Source organism: Euleptes europaea, chromosome 9 (genome assembly GCF_029931775.1).
Source record: "Euleptes europaea isolate rEulEur1 chromosome 9, rEulEur1.hap1, whole genome shotgun sequence".
NCBI lineage: Eukaryota > Metazoa > Chordata > Lepidosauria > Squamata > Sphaerodactylidae > Euleptes > Euleptes europaea.
The window spans coordinates 72969957-72990539 of record NC_079320.1 but is presented as its reverse complement, the minus strand read 5'-3'; the positions used below and the strand labels follow the sequence as shown (position 1 = coordinate 72990539).

Genomic DNA, 20583 nt, shown 5'->3' with positions numbered 1-20583 from the left:
TTTTTGGTTCGGTTTTTACTGAATCAACAGCCCTAGTATTCATGGCTACTAGTAAAAATTGATTCTAGTCATGATGCATGCCTATTCTCTCCAGGATCAGAGGAGCATGCCGAATATATTAGGTACTGTGGAACACAGGCAGGATGGTGCTGCTGCAGTTGTCTTGTTTGTGGGCTTCCTAGAGGCACGTGGTTGGCCACTGTGTGGACAGACTGCTGGACTTGATGGGCCCTGGTCTGATCCAGCATGGCTTTTCTTATGTTCTGCTCTTGCTTGGTCAACAGAGCACTGCCTTCTACACATGGACTGGTCTTGTTCACCAGCTCACGCTGGAGAATGGCTGAGGGAAAGGAATACAGAATCTGAAAGTATATAAAAGAATGTTCTGTCAAGCAGAGAGTAAGATGCTCTGTGTTTGAAGACTGACAATCTATTCCAGTGGTACTCACTCCGTGGCTCACAGAGAGCCACATTCGCAGTTGTGAGCCACGTGGCTACTGTATGCCTTTAGTTGCTGCCCCACAGAAAGCACATGTACAGTAGTGTACGATAAAACAATTAAAGAAGAAGGGTTGTTTTTTATACCCCACTTTTCTCTACTGAAAGGAGTCTCATAGTGGCTTACAGTCGCCTTCCCTTCCCCTCCCCACAACAGGCCCCTTGTGAAGTAGGTGGGGCTGAGAGAGTTCGGAGAGAACTGTGACTAGCCCAAGGTCACCCAGCAGGCTGCATGTGGAGGAGTGGGGAATCCAATCTGGTTCTCCAGATTGGAGCCTGCCACTCATGTGGAGGAGTGGGGAACCAAACCAGGTTCTCCAGACTAGAGTCCGCCTCTCCTAACCGTTACACCATGCTGGCAAGTATAACTTTTTAAATTGCCGAGTACATCTGAGCACATAGAGTTGTCTCTTCCCCACCATTGTTGAACTTTAACCAGCTCTTGTGTATCTGGAATGAGGGCAAGGGCTCCCTGCCCATGTTCTTGCTGTCTCCTCAGCCTGTGGTACAGCAGTTCAGACACGAGAGTGAGATTGCCAAGATTGTCAGAGGCCAGCAAGCTGGCTGTGGACACAGGGAATTAAAATACCATCACTCTACTACAGCCAGCTTGCTCTTGCCTTGGACAGCTGTTGTCGTGGTTTGACTCACTCTTCTCCCCTGGTAGTAGCCTGGTGCGGAGAGATCAGAGGCTGTAGAGAAGGGGGGTGGTCAGAGAGGACAGGCCCTTTACTTCCACCTCTTTCATGAGGCCCACAGCTCGGGGAAGCTCACAGCTTACCCATCCTCCAGTCCTTTCAGCAGTGGATGTTTTAAGGTGGGGACCACCTGCCAATTGTAAGCCTACCAGGAAATGACCTTGCCCTCTTACCTGGAACATGGGAAGGGTGCCCCAGTGGGGAGGAGCCACTGGTAGCATGCCAAAGAGCCACAAATGTCTTCCAATCCACTTAATATCACTGGTCTGGTCTGTCTTACAGCACAGTTTTAAGCAGAGGGGTGTAACTCTGTCAGAGTGAGATTTGTCTTAGAGAAGAAGAAGAAGAAGAGTTGGTTTTTATATGCCGACTTTCTCTACCTTTTAAGGAGAATCGAAATGACTCCCAATTTCCTTCCCTTCCCCTCCCCACAACAGACACCTTGTGAGGTAGTTGAGGCTGAGGTAGTTCAAAGAGAACAGTGACTAGCCCAAGGTCACCCAGCTGGCTTCATGTGTAGGAGTGGGGAATCAAACCCGGTTCTCCAGATTAGAGTCTTCTGCTCAAGTGAAGGAGTGGGGCATCACACCCGGTTCTCCAAATTAGAGTCTGCCACTCATGTGGAGGAGTGGGGAGTCCAACCCCGTTCTCCAGATTAGAGTCCACTGCTCTTAAACACTACACCACGCTGGCTCTTGGGCTCACCTAAGGAAGAAAACTGTACCACAGATAAGCAATTTTCTCTGTCCGATGGACGTTCAGATGACTGTAGCTTGCCTAATGTTGGGCAAATGCTCTGAGATATTCAGACAAAAGGCTTTGTAGAAACGCAAATCAGTGTTATTATAGTGGCATTCTATGCAGAGGCAAGGTTGCCCCAACACTAAAAGACGAACAGCATTATTGTCTCTCGTGATGTTCAAAAGCTTTTTGTAACATGAGCAGTACACTGTGATTCAGCACAATTTCTCTGAAAGAAATGTGCTAGTGAGAATTATTTGTTGCTGAATGGAGTTGTGTGTGATTAAAACCTCCCCCTTCCATTAACAACCGATGAAAGGAAGCCTTGCTACAAACTTCTGGTTGCAAACATTTGAGCACTTGGGATGAAGAAAGATGCCACATTTTAGACCGGCTGGAGCCGTTTTGAAAATGTCCTACCTTCTGTCCAAACATGTTTCTGCTCCAGGTTTGATTTGGGGGGTGAGGGTGAGTCTCCAAATTTGTAACAGAAGCCAGCTGAGGGTGGCTCTAGTGAGTTGCCCTCCCCCAGTGTCCCTGTACGTCTCCATCTCCCAGAGCAGTTTTGAAACAACAGCTTTTTTTTTTTTTACTAATAGGGTGATGAACGAAGGGATATGCATGCAGCCTTTAAAATGAATGACTTCAAAATAAAAGGGGGGAGAGGTGAATGTCTTGCCTGAACAGTGGGGAAGAAGCTCGGCTGAGGCCCGCGTTGTTGTTCCGTTTAGCATGTGCGTCTGTCGTCCATATTGTGGAAGGAGAAAGAAGCCAGACTTGTTGCCACAGCTGAGGGACCCTTTGTGACTTCTCTTTTAATTTTACATCCTTAAGATTAGTCGCTGTTAATCAGTGAGTCAATGCCGTGGTCCTTGCCCATGAATTGAATGAGACGTACAGGACAGAAATTTGGGGTGAGACCATCTACAGCTTCTCAGGGACTTAAAGCCACATTTTTCTATGGCGCAAGTGTTCATTTTCTTTTTCCTCCTATGGAAACAGGTTTTGCTGGAAACTGTTTGACAAGAGATCATAGAACAAAAAAAATAGATGTATTTAGAAGAAGAAGAAGAAGAAGAACAAGAACAAGAAGAACAAGAAGAAGAAGAAGAAGAGTTGGTTTTTATATGCCGACTTTCTCTACCCCTTAAGGAAGAATCAAACTGGCTTACAATCACCTTCCCCTCCCCAAAACAGACACACTCTGAGGTAGGTGGGGCTGAGAGAGCTCTAAGAGAGGTGTGATTAGCCCAAGGTCACCCAGCTGGCTTCATGTGTAGGAGTTGGGAAACAATTCCAGTTCACCAGATTAGCATCCACCGCTCATGTGGAGGATGGGGAATCAAACCTGGTTCTCCAGATCAGAGTCCACTGCTCCAAACCACCGCTCTTAACCACTACACCACGTTGGCTCCCAAAGGCATTGTGGATGTGGGCCTCTGGCAATCATACCTAGGGTTGTCCCTATTTCAGGCAGCCTCCACATCTGTGCATTTAGCAGCCGTATGATGTAGAGGAATTAGCAAAGGGAAGCTTTTCACAGCATAAGGATAAACATCATCAGTTGCTAATTGCTGCAGAGCAGGTTACTGTTAAAGGCACTGAAGCCAAGCAGATCCCAATGTTGGCAGTCCTAAACGTAATGTCTCTGAAAAAGATATTGGCTTAGATCCACCAGAGAAATTCCACACATGTGAAAGGGTGTGATGTTCACCGATTCCTTCCTTCCTTCCGCAGCAGACTGTTGCTGGGGGTTCGCTGTCCCCCACGAGCAGCATTTTGGGAGGCATTTTCGACTGAGGTGAGAGAGGGGAGGCAGGAAAGTTGTGTGCCATACACAGAAACCCCTCTGTCTGCAGAAGCCTTCCAGTGGATCCAAAGCAGTTTTTGTATCAAGTCCTCAAAATGCCAGAGATTGTTAGCTCAGTTCTACATTTCTACAGACAGGTTTTTATGGCTCGGAGTTTCATTAATATGATTTAAAAATAATTTCTGGTCCATTGCCATTTTGGCAGGAAGAAACTAACACTGGTGTTTCTCTTTTTCTCTGCAGAAGGAGAAAAATCTAACCTGGTTTTCTTTTTTAGGGTAGAATAACCTCATAAACCTGTTACCATTAAAAGGCAGTTTAGATTTTTATGTAATAAAACTGGGTTCTCTGTCACCAACCTAATTAGGCACTTCCATCTTAATTATGTGTCATCCATTTCCAGGCACAGAAACTGCACGATGCTGTGAGAGTGGGGGGGGAAACAGGAATTTTTAACAGTTTTCACTCCCTGTCACACAATTCCAGTCTGACAGATGTTCCTATAAGAGGACAGTGTCCCGCCTGAAAGGAGGAAGAGCTGTTCTGTCTCTTGGTGGGTTACTGTGAGCAACTTCTTCATTTGCTCATGGAAATGAATGAACTCACAGATACAGAATCATAGAGTCGGGAGGGGCCATCCAGGCCATCCAGTCCAACCCCCTGCTCAATGCAGGATCAGCCTAGCTGCAGTGGTTCCCAAAGTGGGCAATACCACCCTCTGGGGGGCAGTGGGATTACCTAGGGGGGCGCTAAGAAGCAAGGGGGCAGCAGGGGGTGCTAGAGGTGGGCCTCTTCAACTCTGTTGTTAAATAGGGTAGGGGGCGCTGGGGTTGAGTTTGTGTAACTAAAGGGGCAGTGGCCCGAAAAGTTTGGAACCATTGGCCTAGAGCAGGGGTGTCAAACATAAGGCCCACAGTCTAGATCTGGCCCCTTAAGCGCTCTTATGCGGCCCACAAGCCAGCCGAGGGAGTCACCCCCACACACACCCACTTCATCTGGGCTGGCGAGGCATACCCTGGCCCTACCAAGTAACATTTATGTCATATCCGGCCCTTGTAACAATTGAGTTCGACACCCCTGGCTTAGAGCATCCCTGACAAGTGCTTGTCCAGCCTCTGCTTAAAGACTGCCAGTGAGGGAGAGCTCACCACCTCCCTGGGTAGCTGATTCCACTGTCGAACAACTCTTGCTGTAAAAAAAAAAAAAAAATCCTAATATCCAGCCGGTACCTTTCTGCCCGCAATTTAAACCCATTATTGTGAGTCCTATCCTTTGCTGCCAACAGGAACAGTTCCCTGCCCTCCTCTAAGTGACAGCCCTTCAAATACTTAAAGAGAGCGATCATGTCTTCCCTCAGCATCCTCTTCTCTAGACTAAACATGCCCAACTCCCTCAGCCTTTCTTCGTAGGGCTTGGTCTCCAGGCCCCTGATCATCTTCGTCTCTTTCCTCTACACCTGCTCCATTCTGACCACAACCTTTTTGAAGTGAGGCCCCCAGAACTGCAAGCAATACTCCAGGTGCAGCCTGACCAATGCAGTGTCCAGCGGAACAATGACATAATGCACCCCAAACCTAATCCAATCTAGTTCCAGGGCTGCCACTGTAGTATAAGCGGGGCCAGATTTGGTGCGCCAAACTATGGCCAGACCAATTTTCAAACTGCCTCCTCACACAGTTAATGTTACAGAAATATTTCTCGAGCTCTACTTCATCCATCACATGCATTTTCTAGCGGCTCATTGTTAACGGTTGACACATAAACACCTGGTCAGCAGGATTTTTATTCCTCACAGTAGGTGTTGAGTTGTGCTTACTAATTAGATGCCTCTTGTGCTCTTCTCTTATGGCATTTGCTAATTAATCTGAAAGGATGGTATTCAATGTATGGTAGAGTTATCTCCTGAATTGTTTCTGTTAAAGGTATGTTGAATCTCATGGCAGCAATAATATAAAGAAATATGGGACCCCTATTATTTATATTGAAGAGCCCCGTGGTGCAGAGTGGTAAGCTGCAGTACTGCAGTCCAAGCTCAGCTCACGACCTGAGTTCGATCCCGACAGAAGTCGGTTTCAGGTAGCCGGCTCCAGGTCGACTCATCCTTCCATCCTTCCGAGGTCGGTAAAATGAGTACCCACACAAAGCCAGCTGGATGACCTTGGACTAATCACACTCTCTCAGCCCCACCTACCTCACAGGGTGTTTGTTGTGGGGAGGGGGAGGGAAGGTGATTATAAGCTTCCAGATATCCCTACCATCAGCACTCAGATGTGAGGGGCAGGGATTCTTTGTTGTGGTGGCCCAAATGTAGAACACATGAGAACATATTTGCTTGGCACCTACTTTGATTTCTTGTAGAACGGTTTTTGTTTACTAAGTCCTTTGGCAGGTTTAAATCAAGGAAGGCTCTGGATTCTATTTGACCAGCCTGCCTGGATTGACTCTGCGTTGTATTTTAATCCCTCTTTCATTTTTGGCTTTATAGCTGCCTTGGATTTGGCAGGTTTATAATAAATCTAATAAATATCACAAGAACATGAGGCTGCTGCCCAAAACAAGCAGCTTCATCCTGAACTCTGCTTCTTCACAGTATCTAGGGCAACTCTCCCAATGCACTGATACCATTACTCTGCGGCTGCACTCAGATTTCACAGCACATATGATGATCACAGACACAGTTTGTTCTCTTTTGGTCCTCCCCTCCCTTCTGCCCTGTTGCATGAAGCACAATTAGAAGAAGAAGAGTTCGTTTTGATATGCCAACTTTCTCTCCCTGTTAAGGAGAATCAACCCAGTTTACAATGTCCTTCCCTTCCTCTCCCCACAACAGACACCTTGTGAGGCAGGTGGGGCTGAGAGAGTTCTGTGAGAACTGTGACTAGCCTGAGGTCAATTTAAAACTTTTGGGTTTGGGAAGGGCCATAGCTCAGTGGTGGAGCATCTGCTTGGCATGTAGAAGGTCCCAGGTTTAGTCCCCGGCATCTCCAGTTAAAGGAACCAGGCAAGTAGGTGATGTAAAAGACCTCTGCCTGAGGCCCTGGAGAGCTGCTGCCGGTCTGAGCAGACAATACTAACTTTGATGGACCAAGGGTCTGATTCACTATAAGGCAGCTTCATGTCTTCATGTGAAACCTTGAATCAAGGTTTTGGCCAGACACACAGAAACTGTGATTCTAAACTTTGGTTTAATTAGAATCCTGGTTTGTGAATGGGAAACAATCTCCAGTTAGCTATGGTGCCTGCTTTCGTACATCACAGCAAATGAGGAGGAAGTAGCATTGTGTGTGTGCAAGCAGCTGTGTTCATGCTCATCGTAGATCAACCTTTCTCTGACACCGGAATACATCCTGAATTTCCACATCATTAGCGGCTGACACCTGTGATGGGGGTGAGGAAACTCTCAGGGTAATGAAGTCAGGGAACAGGATGAGTTGTTGCAGGCATTACAGAGGAGGAGGGAGACCTCGGCATGGGGTTTCCGTTCGTGGTGGCAGTCCCATATTTCTTATTATCTTTAGGATTGCCCTCTGTGGAGAGCCAAAGCTGTAGATGGGAGTCCTGAGACAGCTGCGTTTGGTGTTGCAAATGATTTGTGGCATCTAGACTAACACAAGAATGCCAGCCTCTGGAGCACAAAAGGTATAGAGAAGCAAATTTTCCAGCATGCTGGCTGGCATTATTCACAAAGAAATGGAACTAAATGAAGATCTGCATATGGCAGCTGAAATATCATATGTATGGATGTGCCATCAAGTCACAAGCTACTTATGGTGACCCCAGCAAGGGGCTTTCAAGGCAAGTGAGAAGCAGAGGTGGTTTGCTATTGCCTTCCTCTGCAGAGCCTTCCTTGGTGGTCTCCTTTCCAAGTACTGGCCCTGCAGAGCCTCCAAGATCTAATGAGATGAGGCTATACCATACCATTCCAGATGAATACTAGTCCTGATGCATGTCTATTCTCTCTAGTATCAGAGGAGCATGCTTATTATATTGGGTGCTGTGGAACACAGGCATGACAATGCTGCTGCAGTTGTCTTGTTTGTGGGCTTCCTAAAGGCACTTGGTTGGCCACTGTGTGAACAGACTGCTGGACTTGATGGACCTTGGTCTGATCCAGCATGGCCTTTCTTATGTTCTTATCCCCACTGAAAAATTAGAAGGCCCCTTAACTGAACTCATTGAGTTCACAGCTATTAACAACAAAGTTCTACAGTTGGATATGGGTTCAGTTGCACATAGGAAAAATATCATTGGAGGTTGGCTGACGATATTTCCCGGAGGCCTGCAGTAATTTATGACCTCATGCACGAGGATGATCAAATAGCCTACTCAGTTGTCTCTTGTCTCAAATTCTTATGAGTGGCTGGGTGGGAAACAGAACTTTGCCGACCTGAAGGCTGTTACTTTTTTAATCAGGCAAATGTAAAAAGAACCTGTTTGTACAGCACTTTGAAGTATCTATGATCCACATGTTTGCAAAAACAAATGTGTTCCTGCTTATTCACAGGTGACATTGTTGTGACATTTGTCATTATGCTTACATTACATTACATTTCTCCGTACTTACAGAAATTGTAGTGTGTGACTCAATCCCATGTGTGATGTTGTGATGGGAAACCTGCTAAAATGTTCCTTATTTCTGGGCTGCGGCCCTCCATCATGCCTATCTTCTTCTAGAGATTGTCGCAGACTCTAAAAACGGAAGAGTCTTATACAGAACAGGGTTGAATTGTTGGAGTGAGCATTAAGCTGAATATTGTTAAATGTCACAATAGGCATTTCGGTTTGACGAGTTGTTCCCCGGAGCACAGAATTCTGATTGCCGCACTAAGCTCACGTTCACAGTTTTAAAATCAGTATGCTCTCCCGCATAAGCCTACACAGTTATTTAAATATATAGTTGTCACAAATCTTGTTAACAGTTTTTCCCCCCCACATGCAGATACCGTAGCGGAAAGAAGTGCATTACGCGAACATGTGTATCCTAAGCTGCGGGAATTCTGCAGGGAAAACTACGGGCTGGAATTTCAGGTAGCGTTTTCCTCATTAAGTATTTATGTTATGATGCATGTTAAGCCTACTGTACGGTTAAAGTCATACCCAAGTTTGTTGTTATGTGATTTTTTGGGGAGGATTGTTTTTGCAATAATTAAGGTCACAGTCCTTACCATACGGGTGCCATAGGAAGGATCGCCGTTGGCTCAGTGGAGCTCTTTGTCCCATCTTTAGCCGACTCTCAACCGCACACATATCACAGCAAGCCAGCCGTTGCTTGCAAGAGCTGTTTGGGGCATGCCTCTATTTCTTGCTAACCAAGTGACTCACCTATAAAAGTAGTAAGGGAGGGAAGATCAAATTTGAGAAAGACCTTGGAGAAGAGAGGGATGGACTCCCGTTGCAGGTAATGACGTGTCTGCTGTGGTTCATGAGGGTGTGAAGGGCCAACTGGAGAAAGGGAAGGAAGAGGACTTTTGTCCAAATCCAATCCCCAAAAGTGCCCATGTGGGGAAGGATCATGCCACAAGATTTTTGGTTTGGATGGAACTTAAAGTGTAATTTTGGCTCAGTCATGCCCTAATAAAGCTACGTTTCATATCTACAAGTAAGAAGAAGAAGAGTTAGTATTTATACCCTGCTTTTTCTCTAAAGGAGAAAAAGGAGTCTCAAAGTGGCTTACAATTGCCTTAACTTCCTCTCCCCACAACAGGAAACTTGTGAGGTAGGTGGGGCTGAGAGAGCTCTGAATGAACTGTGACTAGCCCAAGTTCACCCCACAGGCTTCATGTGGAGGAGTGCACAGTGCAGAAACCAACCCAGTTCACCAGATGAGAGTCCGCCACTCATGTGGAGGAGTGGGGAAGCAAACCCTGTTCTCCAGATTAGAGTTCACCACTCTTAATCACTACACCATGCTGTTGTGACAGTGTTTGATACCCAACTGTCCATTCAGAATGACCAACCCTCTTTGGACAGAAAATTAGAATAACTTAAGACCTGCAGCATTAACTATCTTAACTTTTAAATATCTGTTATATAGATAAGGAAGAATAGATTCTTCAGGTTCATCCTTTAACCTTTTTTTAATCAGCTGCTCATCATCTCGGCCAGTTCTGGCATTATGATCACCTGCAATCAGGATTGGAAAGTTAGGGAACCGAGAGGCCAAAGATACTCAACTGTTAATAGTATGGGCAAAAAGAAGCACATTGGGTTAGATCCAGCCAACTTTCCCCCTCAACCCTACCCAGTTCCTTTCCTTATAGCCTCCCCATCCCCCACCCCCGTTACGCATGGCTTTTTGTCAATATAGGTCCTACAATCCCTGTCATAGTCTTTTGGAGGGTCAGTGGGGATGCCTTCACCCCCATTTCACCAGCGGAAAAGTCGACTGGCTCCAACCCTCATTTATTGCACCTTCATGCCAAGACTGGGATCCTGAGTTAAGCTCACAGCCTACCTCACTGGGTTGTTGTGAGGATAAAATGGAGGAGAGGAGAATGATGTGAGCTGCTTTGGTTGCCCATTGTGGAGAAAGGTGGGGTATAAATGAAATAAATAAATACATTTGCCCATTAGAGCTTTTCCACCAGCTTGGTATTTCAGCACAAGAGTGACCAAAAGAGATGCTGAGATTTTAAAATTCTGCTTTTGTAAGTAAAGATTAATTAGCAGCTACCTTTCATGTTCTTTTACTAGTATTCTGCCTTAATTCTGCCTGTTTATAGATTGTTTCCAAATGTCTGTGGCCTCTAGAATTTATGTGTAATCTCTGGGATTATCGGGTTTGGACCTCTTGGAGAGATCTCACTCACAAGCCCCCAGGCAGTTTTGACTGGCTTACCAGAGAGTCAGTGCTGAAGGGACAGTTCCAACAGAGAGAAGGGAAGGAGGACAAGGGGTCTTTATGCATGGGAGTTTTGCCTGGGGTTCGTTGATCGCTGGACCCACACTTTCCTGTTGGGAGTCTATGCGCCACCGTCTCTTTCCTATTTATTGAACAATCGTTCGCCCCATATATTGGAGACGGTGGCACAGTTTTTAAAGTTTGTTTTAAAAGACTGCCAAACGGTTAATTAGATGGCAGTATCAACAAACAGCGCTATTTGATGTAACTGTCTTTTAACTATGCCATAAAGGGCACTTTTTAATATCTCCATTCCTTTTGTACCCTTTTTGTATTATGTTTTTATGCCAATAAAGGAATGATGATGATGATGTCTTTCTACCAGCAGTCTCCAAGACTTTCGCCTTTCCTTTTCCAGTTCCCATGACCCACTGGTTCTGAGCAGTTAATAGGGAGGTTTTTTTATTTTTATTTCTTTAAGGAAAATATGGTGGAGAGATACTTGGCCACCCCCAGTGTTATACTTGGATCTCTATCCACCAGCAAAAAGGGGACTATTTTATCACCTGTTATGGTGGCAGGTAGTTTCATTAATACAGGAGTGATCCATTGATCACGTTGGAATTTGAAATGGGGACACTCCAGCATCATATGAGATAGTATATCAATTTTCTTCACGTTACACGAGCAAAGTCTTTCTGAGTAGGGGAAGTTGCCCTGTCTTCCATTTAGCACTGCTGAAGGCGCTGTGTTCAGACAGCAAGCATAAAGGCTCTTCGGAAACCCGGGACTATTAAATTGCTGAAATATAGTGGAGTTTGCAGAGGAGGAAGGATAACTAAGAATTGGGTAGAGCATACTCTTCGAGCACACATTGTAGAGCTGGAATAATCCAATTTTTTTGTGTAGCTCGTAATAGTTAGTCTAGATTTCCTTTTCCCCATGCTTAATAAAGTATCCTTAGAAAGGCCTAAAAGTGATAATTTTAATCTATTTCTTGCATCCAATGAGTTGAACTGATTTTGATATAATTCATGAATAAGGCCATCCTTCTCAGTTGAAAATATAATCTTAAGGCGATGTTTAAAGGCTTGTAGCCATGCTTTGGCCTTGATGGAGCCCTGGCCTAGTTCTAACCTTATGCTTACTCCAGCTACACATCTTGAGCCCCTGTAATATCCCGTAAGAATTGACATAGTGGAAGATCAATACTTTAATTGACCTCAAGGATCCAAACTGAGACACCATATAAAAGTTGTGGAGTGATTTTCATATTAAACACTTGCAGCCCCCCTGGGATATATTTACCCCATTTATAAAAGAATTGCTGCCACCGAAGGTTGATTTTCCTTGTTATAAATTTAAAATGAGGTTTCTGACTAAGGTTAGAATTAAAAATCACACACAGATATGGAAAACTAGTAACTTGTTCCAGTTGAGTATCATCAATTCTCCAGGTTGTAGGAGTGAATTTCTTGGCCTTTGAAAATACCATAACTTTGGATTTTGAGTAGTTGATCCTGAGTTCTTCTGTTTTTGCAGTATTTTGAGAACCGGTGTAGTAGTCTTTTCAGGGGCCCCTGGGTGCAAGACAAAAGAATAGCATTGTCCACATATAGAAGTAAAGTTAGGGCTTTTGAAGCTAGATGAGGGGGGTGGAATTCTGCTGTGGAGAGATTGGTGGAAAGATCATTCAAATATAGGTTAAAAAGCAAGGGTGCCAAAGGCAGCCCTGTTTCACCCCTCTATCCAAACAGAAACTTTCCGAGAGTTTGCCCTTTTGAGTCTCCAATCTCACATCAAGAAGTATTTGAGTCCTCGCCCCTTGAAATGCTGCTTCGTAACTGGCTGTAGTGAGAGAAAAGTTCCCTCCCCCACCAAACCCAACTGCCACATAAAAAAGCATTTTAAGAACATAAAACAAAAAACGGAGCAATCTGAAAAGAGGGGGTGGAGAGAAATCCAAGCCTCAGTTTTAAAAAGCCCTTCTTCTGCTTAAAAAGAGCTCAGAGAAAGCAGGAAGTATTTTAATCCCCGCCTCTGGACATGCTGCTTTGTAATTGGCTGTGAGCGAAACTAAGCTTGCGTGTCCTGCACTTTGCCTTATGCATGGGGATTTCACCTGGGCTGAGCTCAGGGGAGAGGGAAGAATCAGGTTAACAGAGGAACGGGAAGTCCCAGGATTTGTGAGGGCTGGCCGCGAGTTCATCTCTAATGGAGGGAAAACTCATGCATAACTCGAAGGAACAACCAAGATGGGCGGGGGAGGGGGGGCGAACGCAAGTGAAAGTACCCATGCATAAACGACCAATGTGAGGATAAATCCTTTTCCTCCCCACTGGCGCATATAACACATGCTTCACTGCTTCACGGGCCAGCCACAGATGGTCAGAAGGAGGAGGGGAGTCAGAATAGGTACCAGTCCCTGAGTTCCTCCCCTTGCGGGGGCACACCTGCTTGAGAGTATACTGAGGGAATTTTTAAAGATTTTTAAAACAGACCCCTTTGTGCTTGACCAACCTGGCTCACTGAGCTGAGACCCCGATAGAGAGGAAGAGGTGAGAGTGGGGTGGGGGGGCAAGAACAGGGGGGATCTGTGACAGCCACAAGCAAGACCTCCTTAGGAGATGAGGGAGGTGAGCATTTAAATCTTCCCTTGCCGGTTAGTTTTCTACCGGTAACATCCGTAGCTCAGGCAAGCCTGAACCCAGACACACTGGTGAGGTAAAAATAACCGGGAAGGGGTGGGGGAGATCAGGGAAAAACAAATGGTAAGATAGGGTTAAACACGCTTTCATCTCGTCCTCTTCCCAGTATGAATTGCCCCCCTCAGTAGGGCACTTTGCAATGAAGAAGAACCCTCAGTGTCAAATGAGACATTTACATACCCTGAAAAGTGAACGAGGGATTCATTTTGTCAAGCGTATTAAGTACAGGGTCTAGGCTCCTGTGAGATCTAAAATACAGGGGGGAATTGTTGCTTAGATGCAGTCTCAGAGGATTTCTCTGGATCCAAAAATAAAAAAGGAGAGCAATCAACATGATTTTAACCAAAGATTAATTGTTGACATAAGCCTGAATATTCAGGGAGGTCTCCTCAGGGCAGTTGGCAAAACACATACTACTGCTATCCACTATGCTACTGAAACTACGTAGAAAGTGGGTCACGGATATGACCAGTCAAATCTTTCTTTCATGTTACTGCATGAATAACTTCAGTTTGTTTGGTACAAGTAGGAAAGGAAATGCAGAATTTTGCAACGGAGAAGTGAAATAGCATTGTGCTTTTGCTGAGGTTAGCATTTGCTTTGTTTTTTCCCCCCCTTGTTGTTATTTCTGAACTATCTACCATAACTAAGGTCATTTATGCATGGGAATTTTACCTGAGGTTCGTTGCTTGCTAGACCCACACATTTTTGCTGGGAATCTAGGCACCAGCAGCCTCCAAGCTCAAATCAAGTCCCCGCCTCGTTAAATGCTGCTTTGTAATTAGCTTACTTTGTAGTGCTTACTGTGAGAGAAAAGCCCTCCCCCCTCCAAAACACAATGGCAGCATAAAAAAGCATTTTAAGAACAAAAAACAGAGCAATCTGGAAGTAGGGGGGTGGGGAGAAATCCAAGCCTAATTTTTAAAAGCCTTTCTTCTGCACAGAAAGAGCTCCCAGGAAGCAGAAAGCATTTGAATCCCCGCCTCTTTACACCCTGCTTTGTAATTGGCTGTGAGAGAAAGCAAGCTTCCCTGTCCTGCGCTTTGCCTTATGCATGGGGATGTCACCTGGGCTGAGCTCAGGGGAGATGGAAGAATCGGGTTAACAGAGGACCCGGAAGTCCCAGGATTTGTGAGGCAGTGAAGTCATCTTTAATGGATGGAAAACTCATGCATAATTCCAAGGAACTACCGAGACAGACTGGGGGTGAAGGTGGATGAAACTATCCAGGCATAAATGACCTAAGGCACAGTACAAGAAGGCAAATAAAGACACAAGCCCTGCCTTCCAGTTCACAGTCTAGTTAAGGGAATAGAGGGGAATATGGAGTAAAAAGACAGGGAAGAGAGATTAATTTGAGAATGCCAGAAGAAAATGGTGGGTTTTAACAAGCATTTAAACACATATCGGGTTGGATCTCACACAGAAAATTCTGTGGGCTGAAGGACTTCTCTGCCTCCCCTCTTCCACTGAAGCCCCCCATGAAATGTTGCTCCTGGAGGCAGGGGACCTCCATGAATAGCTGGGGGGGGACTCAAAAGTCTGCCATGGAAATTTATGTATTTATTTATTTGTTCAATGTATAACCCGCTCTCCCCGGCCAAGACCAGTTCCCCCCCACCCCCGTGTGTGCAGAAATGTCAGGGTGGCTTCACCACCACATGGAAGGAGGGAAGAACATATAAGAATATAAGAAAGGCCCTGCTGGATCAGACCAAGGCCCATCAAGTCCAGCAGTCTGCTCACAGTGGCCAACCAGGTGCCTCTAGGAAGCCACAAACAATACGACTGCAGCAGCACCATCCTGCCCGTGTTCCACTGCACCCAGAATAATAGGCATGCTCCTCTGATACCAGGTATGCAGCATGTCCAGCATCCATTCCAACTAATATCTATGAATACCCCTTTCCTCCATGAACATGTCCACTCCCCTCTTAAAGCCCTCCAAGTTGGCAGCCATCACCACATCCTGGGGCAGGGAGTTCCACAATTTAACTATGCGTTGTGTGAAAAAATACTTCCTTTTATCTGTTTTGAATCTCTCACCCTCCAGCTTTAGCAGATGACCCTGTGTTCTAGTATAATGGGAGAGGGAGAAAAACTTCTGTTTGTCTTCTGACTGGTGGCATGGATCAGATTTGCTTGCATGGCCATAGAGGTCTGTCTGGGGGATGGGGAGGCATCTATATTTTCTCAGTATTGGATAGCAAAACAAAAGCAACTAAACGTATTGATTAAAGAAAATAAACCTATTGTAGTCTAGGCTAATATACTAGATATACATGAACAGATGAAGCTGCCTTATATGAATCAGACCCTTGGTCCATCAAAGTCAGTATTGTCTACTCTGACCGGCAGCGGTCTCAGGTAGAGGTCTTTCACTTCACCTACTTGCCTGGTCCCTTTAACTGGAGATGGCGGGAATTGAACCTGGGACCTTCTGCATTTATACATATATAAATACTTAGACGTTTATATTTATGCCTTACAGGAAAGTATAGGTTTATGTTACTTTATTCTGATAGGTAAAAAGTTTATATTACTAGATTTAAAAATAATAAATATGTGGTGTTACTTATTTTTTAATGATGACAAATGAGAGGTTTTCTATAAAGTATTAGCACTATATATCAACAGTTAAGTGACGTAATTCAAATAGTTTGGATGAAGGTGTCAGCACATATTTAGATAGCCATTTTGTTATAGACTTATTTTCTCTTAAGATTTAAGGATGAGTTTTTTAGATTGATGTAAGAAGGTACAGAATGGCTTAGACCCGTTCCAGATAGTAATTGATGGAGATCTTGTTGCAAGTATCGAACAAGGATTATATATAAGGTTTGTATGTTGTATGTGTTGTTTTATGTTGTTTGGAAAATAAAAATTTAATTTTAAAAAAGTTACTTTGTGTTGCACACTCTATTTGTGTTATCAATATTACCACAATTGTGTGCTTTCCAGGCAATCAGGAAGGGGCACAGCTATGGCAAAAGTCATAAGGATGTTTTTATTTCTTATAGTGGTGTGTGCTCTCTGCAAACAGCTTGCAATGCATTATTAGTAAAAATGATAACATCCTACATAGCTTTTCCTTTGGGGACTCTACATTCGCCCACTTCTTTGAGGAAAATGTTGAGCCCAAGATAAATGTGTAATAATCCTTGAGAAGTACTTGCATTGTATCAGTTATCTGTTTTCATGGGTAATAGTGCCATTATTACGTGATCTATGAAGGTCCTTGAAGTTGGCGTTTACTTCATTGTGTAGCGTTATTGCCAGGTGTATAGCAACATTACTCAATCAATTTACTTCAGAATCGGATTCCTTTGTAAGCTTCCTTATAGACTTATTGTTGGGTGTACTCAGGGAACTATTCCTTTAAAATATGATGCTGATTTTAACCACAGGAGGGGTACAAGAAGAGCCAGCATGGTGTAGGGGTTAAGAGCGGTGAACTCTAATCTGGAGAGCCAGGTTTGATTCCCCCACCCCTCCACATAGCAGCGGACTCTAATCTGGAGAACCGGGTTTGATTCCCCACTCCTGCACATGAGCTGCAGACTCTAATCTGGAGAACATACATAAGAACATAACAAAGGTCATGCTGGATAAGACCAAGAACCGGGTTTGATTCCCCACTGCTCCACATGAGCGGCGGTCTCTAATCTGGTGAACTGGATTTGTTTCTCCTGTACTACTGAGAGCTGATTGCAAAGGGTTGAGAGGGCCAGGAATAATTTATCATGGCAATTGACAGCCTGGACCAAGGGCTGAAATTCGGCCTGAGGATTCTGCTGCATCCCAGCTCATCCCTCACCATAAAATGTTGGCCTCTTCCTAGAATATAGCTTGAGGATCTTATTCACTCCTCACCTTCCAGCAGATAAGCCTTTCTTATTCTCAAAACATATCTTTTCCTTTCCAAACACCCTCAGTATCTGATTGTTTAACACTTTGTTTCCTGGCTGTATTCAGATTATAATTATGAAATATAGTTTTTAACATATTATTAAGAAGTTATTGTTATATATATATTTAAAAGGTTTTTTTTAAGTCCTAGTAAATGGTGAAGGAGCCCCGTGGCGCAGAGTGTTAAGCTGTAGTATTGCAGTCCAAAGCTCTGCTCACGACCTGAGTTCGATCCCGACTGAAGTTGGTTTCAGGTAGCCGGCTCAAGGTTGACTCAGCCTTCCATCCTTCTGAGGTCGGTAAAATGAGGACCCAGCTTGCTGGGGGTAAAGGGAAGATGACTGGGGAAGGCACTGGCAAACCACCCCATAAACAAAGTCTGCCTAGAAAATGTCGGGATGTGACATCACCCCATGGGTCAGGAATGACCCGGTGCTTGCACAGGGGACCTTTACCTTTACCAGTAAGTGGTGAACAATGTTTTGTTTTAGTCATCTGATGAAAGATGTATATCAAAATAGGTAAAATAAACTCTGAGCCTTCTCATATTAGTAAGATAAAAACCAGTAGTCTATAGATGAGAGGTGTAAACTTTCTGGATATTTTGAACATAGGGGAAGAAACTTATTTTAAATGGGGGAGGGAGGGTTAAAAACAGACTTTGGCAGGAAATAGGCATATATGCAATACTTATTTTCTTAACAGATTAAGCTTATTTTACTACTGTATGAGTGTAAAATGCATAGTGCCTTGCTATGGTTATAAAGTTTGATATATGTGCAAAACTTAAAAGCGTAAAAGCTTCCATGTGATACAGACAATAATCACAAGTCTACCCAGTCTCAGAGATGGAGTAGGAAGCTGCTATATCTGAAGTTAGCTAAGTATATCTTAATTAGTGCCAGTTGGGAAAAATAGGAAAAAATAGTGGTTAAAATTAGAAACCATAAGCTTCATAGTAAACAAAAGGATGCCTTTATTAGGTGGACTTTCCATATAATCAGCATTCTTCAAAAATAGTGCTAAAGCTTGCAGTACCTGTTAATAGAGGCAATAGTGAGACTGTTACGGCACAAGCCAACAAACCCTATTTCAATTAGCCTCCAACTCCGAATAAAGTGTGTTACTGCTTATTTCACTAACAGACCACAGTTTTGAGGTCTCTCTGTACAACCCCAAGGTTACACCTTTCTAAGCCCGCTGAATTTTCAAGCCTAAGTTTTCATTGAACTGTCCACCGTGACGTCAAGATCTATTTCCTTCTTAAGCATAGACTGTTCAGGCCCCATCAGTGTATAAATTAGGATTCTTTCCCCCAGTGTACATCCTTCTTAAAGTGATATGACCCTTCTGACTTTCCCCTTCCGCAAGTTTTTAACTGTTACTTCATTCTTGTGCAATTCCCTCTTCTGAAATTAAATAAGATGGTGCTGGACGTTCTAGGTAATTTTTTTACTTTTGTTGAAATATGGTTCTCCCAGCACAACTCCACATCCCGGCATCCCAGGAGGCGTTCCCAGAGTGTTCTGGGAGCAGAGCTACCGTTAGACAACTTCCAATCCCCTTTCGGCCCAGGAATGCCTCCCGGGATGGCGGCGGTTCTGCGTCACCTTTTTACAGGATGCAGGCCCGCTTCCCCTATGGAGGAAAAAAGGCTTTTTCCCCTGGTTTTATTTTGGAAACAAGGCTTTTTCCCCCTCTGCGGTGGCTGGGAAGCCTCTGAGGAAGCTTCTCAGCTGGTCCGTCCCTACCGCCCCAGTTTGCCCCCCCCCCTTTCAGGAATGCACTGTGAATTTAATGTCGGCAATTAACAGTAACTTCTCCAAACTACCATTTATTTCACATCAGAATTCACACTTGGTGCCGCCAAATCTCAAAAGCAAGTAAATGACCTGTGAAAAGAAAGGAAGCTTCCAAGAGGAAAGCCTGTTCGCAGCACATGCTGACCTGCTGCAATCCTGTGTCTGGTTTCCATGTGCCGAACGTAATCACGTCATTGCAATTCAACATTTTTGGCCATAGAGTTGCAATAACTTCATGCCTGATTTGGTGTGCACATAGACTGTGTCTACAAAAAAAAAGAACCCAGTCCCATTGTTGTTTTTTCGGACTCTCGTCTTTTTTTCAAAAATTGCTCAAACCTGATGATTTTGTGTCAAGGCCCTAGTGCAGTGATGGCGAACCTTTTAGAGACCGAGTGCCCAAACTGCAACCGAAAACCCACATATTTATCGCCGAGTGCCAATGCGGCAATTTAACCTGAATACCACCCCCAGAGGGGGCCCAGAGGGAAAGGCTAGGGTTGCCAAGTTCCTCTTCGCCATGAGTGGGAGGTTTTTGGGGTGGTGCCTGAGGAGGGCGGGGTTTGGGAAAGGACTTCAGTGCCATAGAGTCCAATTGCCAAAGTGGCAATTTTTTCCAGGGGAACTGATCTCTATTGGTTGGAGATCACCCGGGGCGGGGCAGAGCCGGAAAGGCCAGCGGCTTGGAGGAACTGCGCGTGCCGGCAGAGAGGGCTACGAGTGCCGGAAGTGGCACTCGTGCCATAGGTTCGCCAACACGGCCCTAGTGTATTGCCATTGCTGTGGGAGAAATCTGGCAAGAGCTGAGAAGCATTATTACCCCATGAACAGGAGTCCTGCGTCAGCTGTTAGTACATAGTTGAGATCCCTTCGCTGATGCCCCAGAAGTTATGCATCCTGTTTATTTTCTTTCCTAAAGTTGGCCTCTACCAAAGTGGGGAATAGTACTTTAGGGTATCTGCCTTTAATCTGGGAGCTGAAGGAAGGGAAACGATGCAGTGTAAGTCCGTGTCTGGGAAAAGACAAATGTGAGCTCAACCCCCCCCCCCCTTAAGGTAATAACAGCCTCAGATAATTTAGACAGGAGACTGGTTTATATACGGTAACAACCGAACTATGGCGCCATACCCTTTTTTATTGGCGAAGAATTCACTTAAACCCTTCGGGTTTAATTCCTTTTATGCTAGCTGCTGATCCCTACCCGAAATGGTCAATTAGAGCCATAGACAAGATAAGATCCATAGGGCTAGATCCGGAACAACTCTTAGAAGGGGGTTTAAACAAAGCAAAAAACATGATACATCAGCGTCTTATCGACATTGAACTACAAACGGAGTATACCACCCTACCCCCTTTCTATCAACATTTAAATCCCAGTACCAGCTTAGCTGTAGCATCATACTTAGCCAATATTTCAAACCCCAACCACAGATGGGCTTTCTCGAGGGCAAGATTTGATGCTTTTCCTTCTGCGGTTCTCTCTGGTAGATACAAACGAACCCCTTTGTCTATGAGAATTTGCCCCTGCTCGGAAGACATGATAGAGACGGTCAGCCGTGTTTTATTTCATTGCCCA

General features: G+C 44.7%; 1 protein-coding gene across 1 annotated transcript in view; it reads left to right on the top strand.

The window, feature by feature from the left end:
- NWD2 (NACHT and WD repeat domain containing 2) overlaps positions 1-20583 on the top strand; it is a 76643-nt gene that overhangs the window by 28613 nt on the left and 27447 nt on the right. Inside the window, exon 2 of the mRNA XM_056855100.1 lies at positions 8687-8775. Within this exon, the coding sequence (XP_056711078.1) occupies positions 8687-8775 (89 nt within the window). The remainder of the gene's footprint in view (positions 1-8686; positions 8776-20583) is intronic.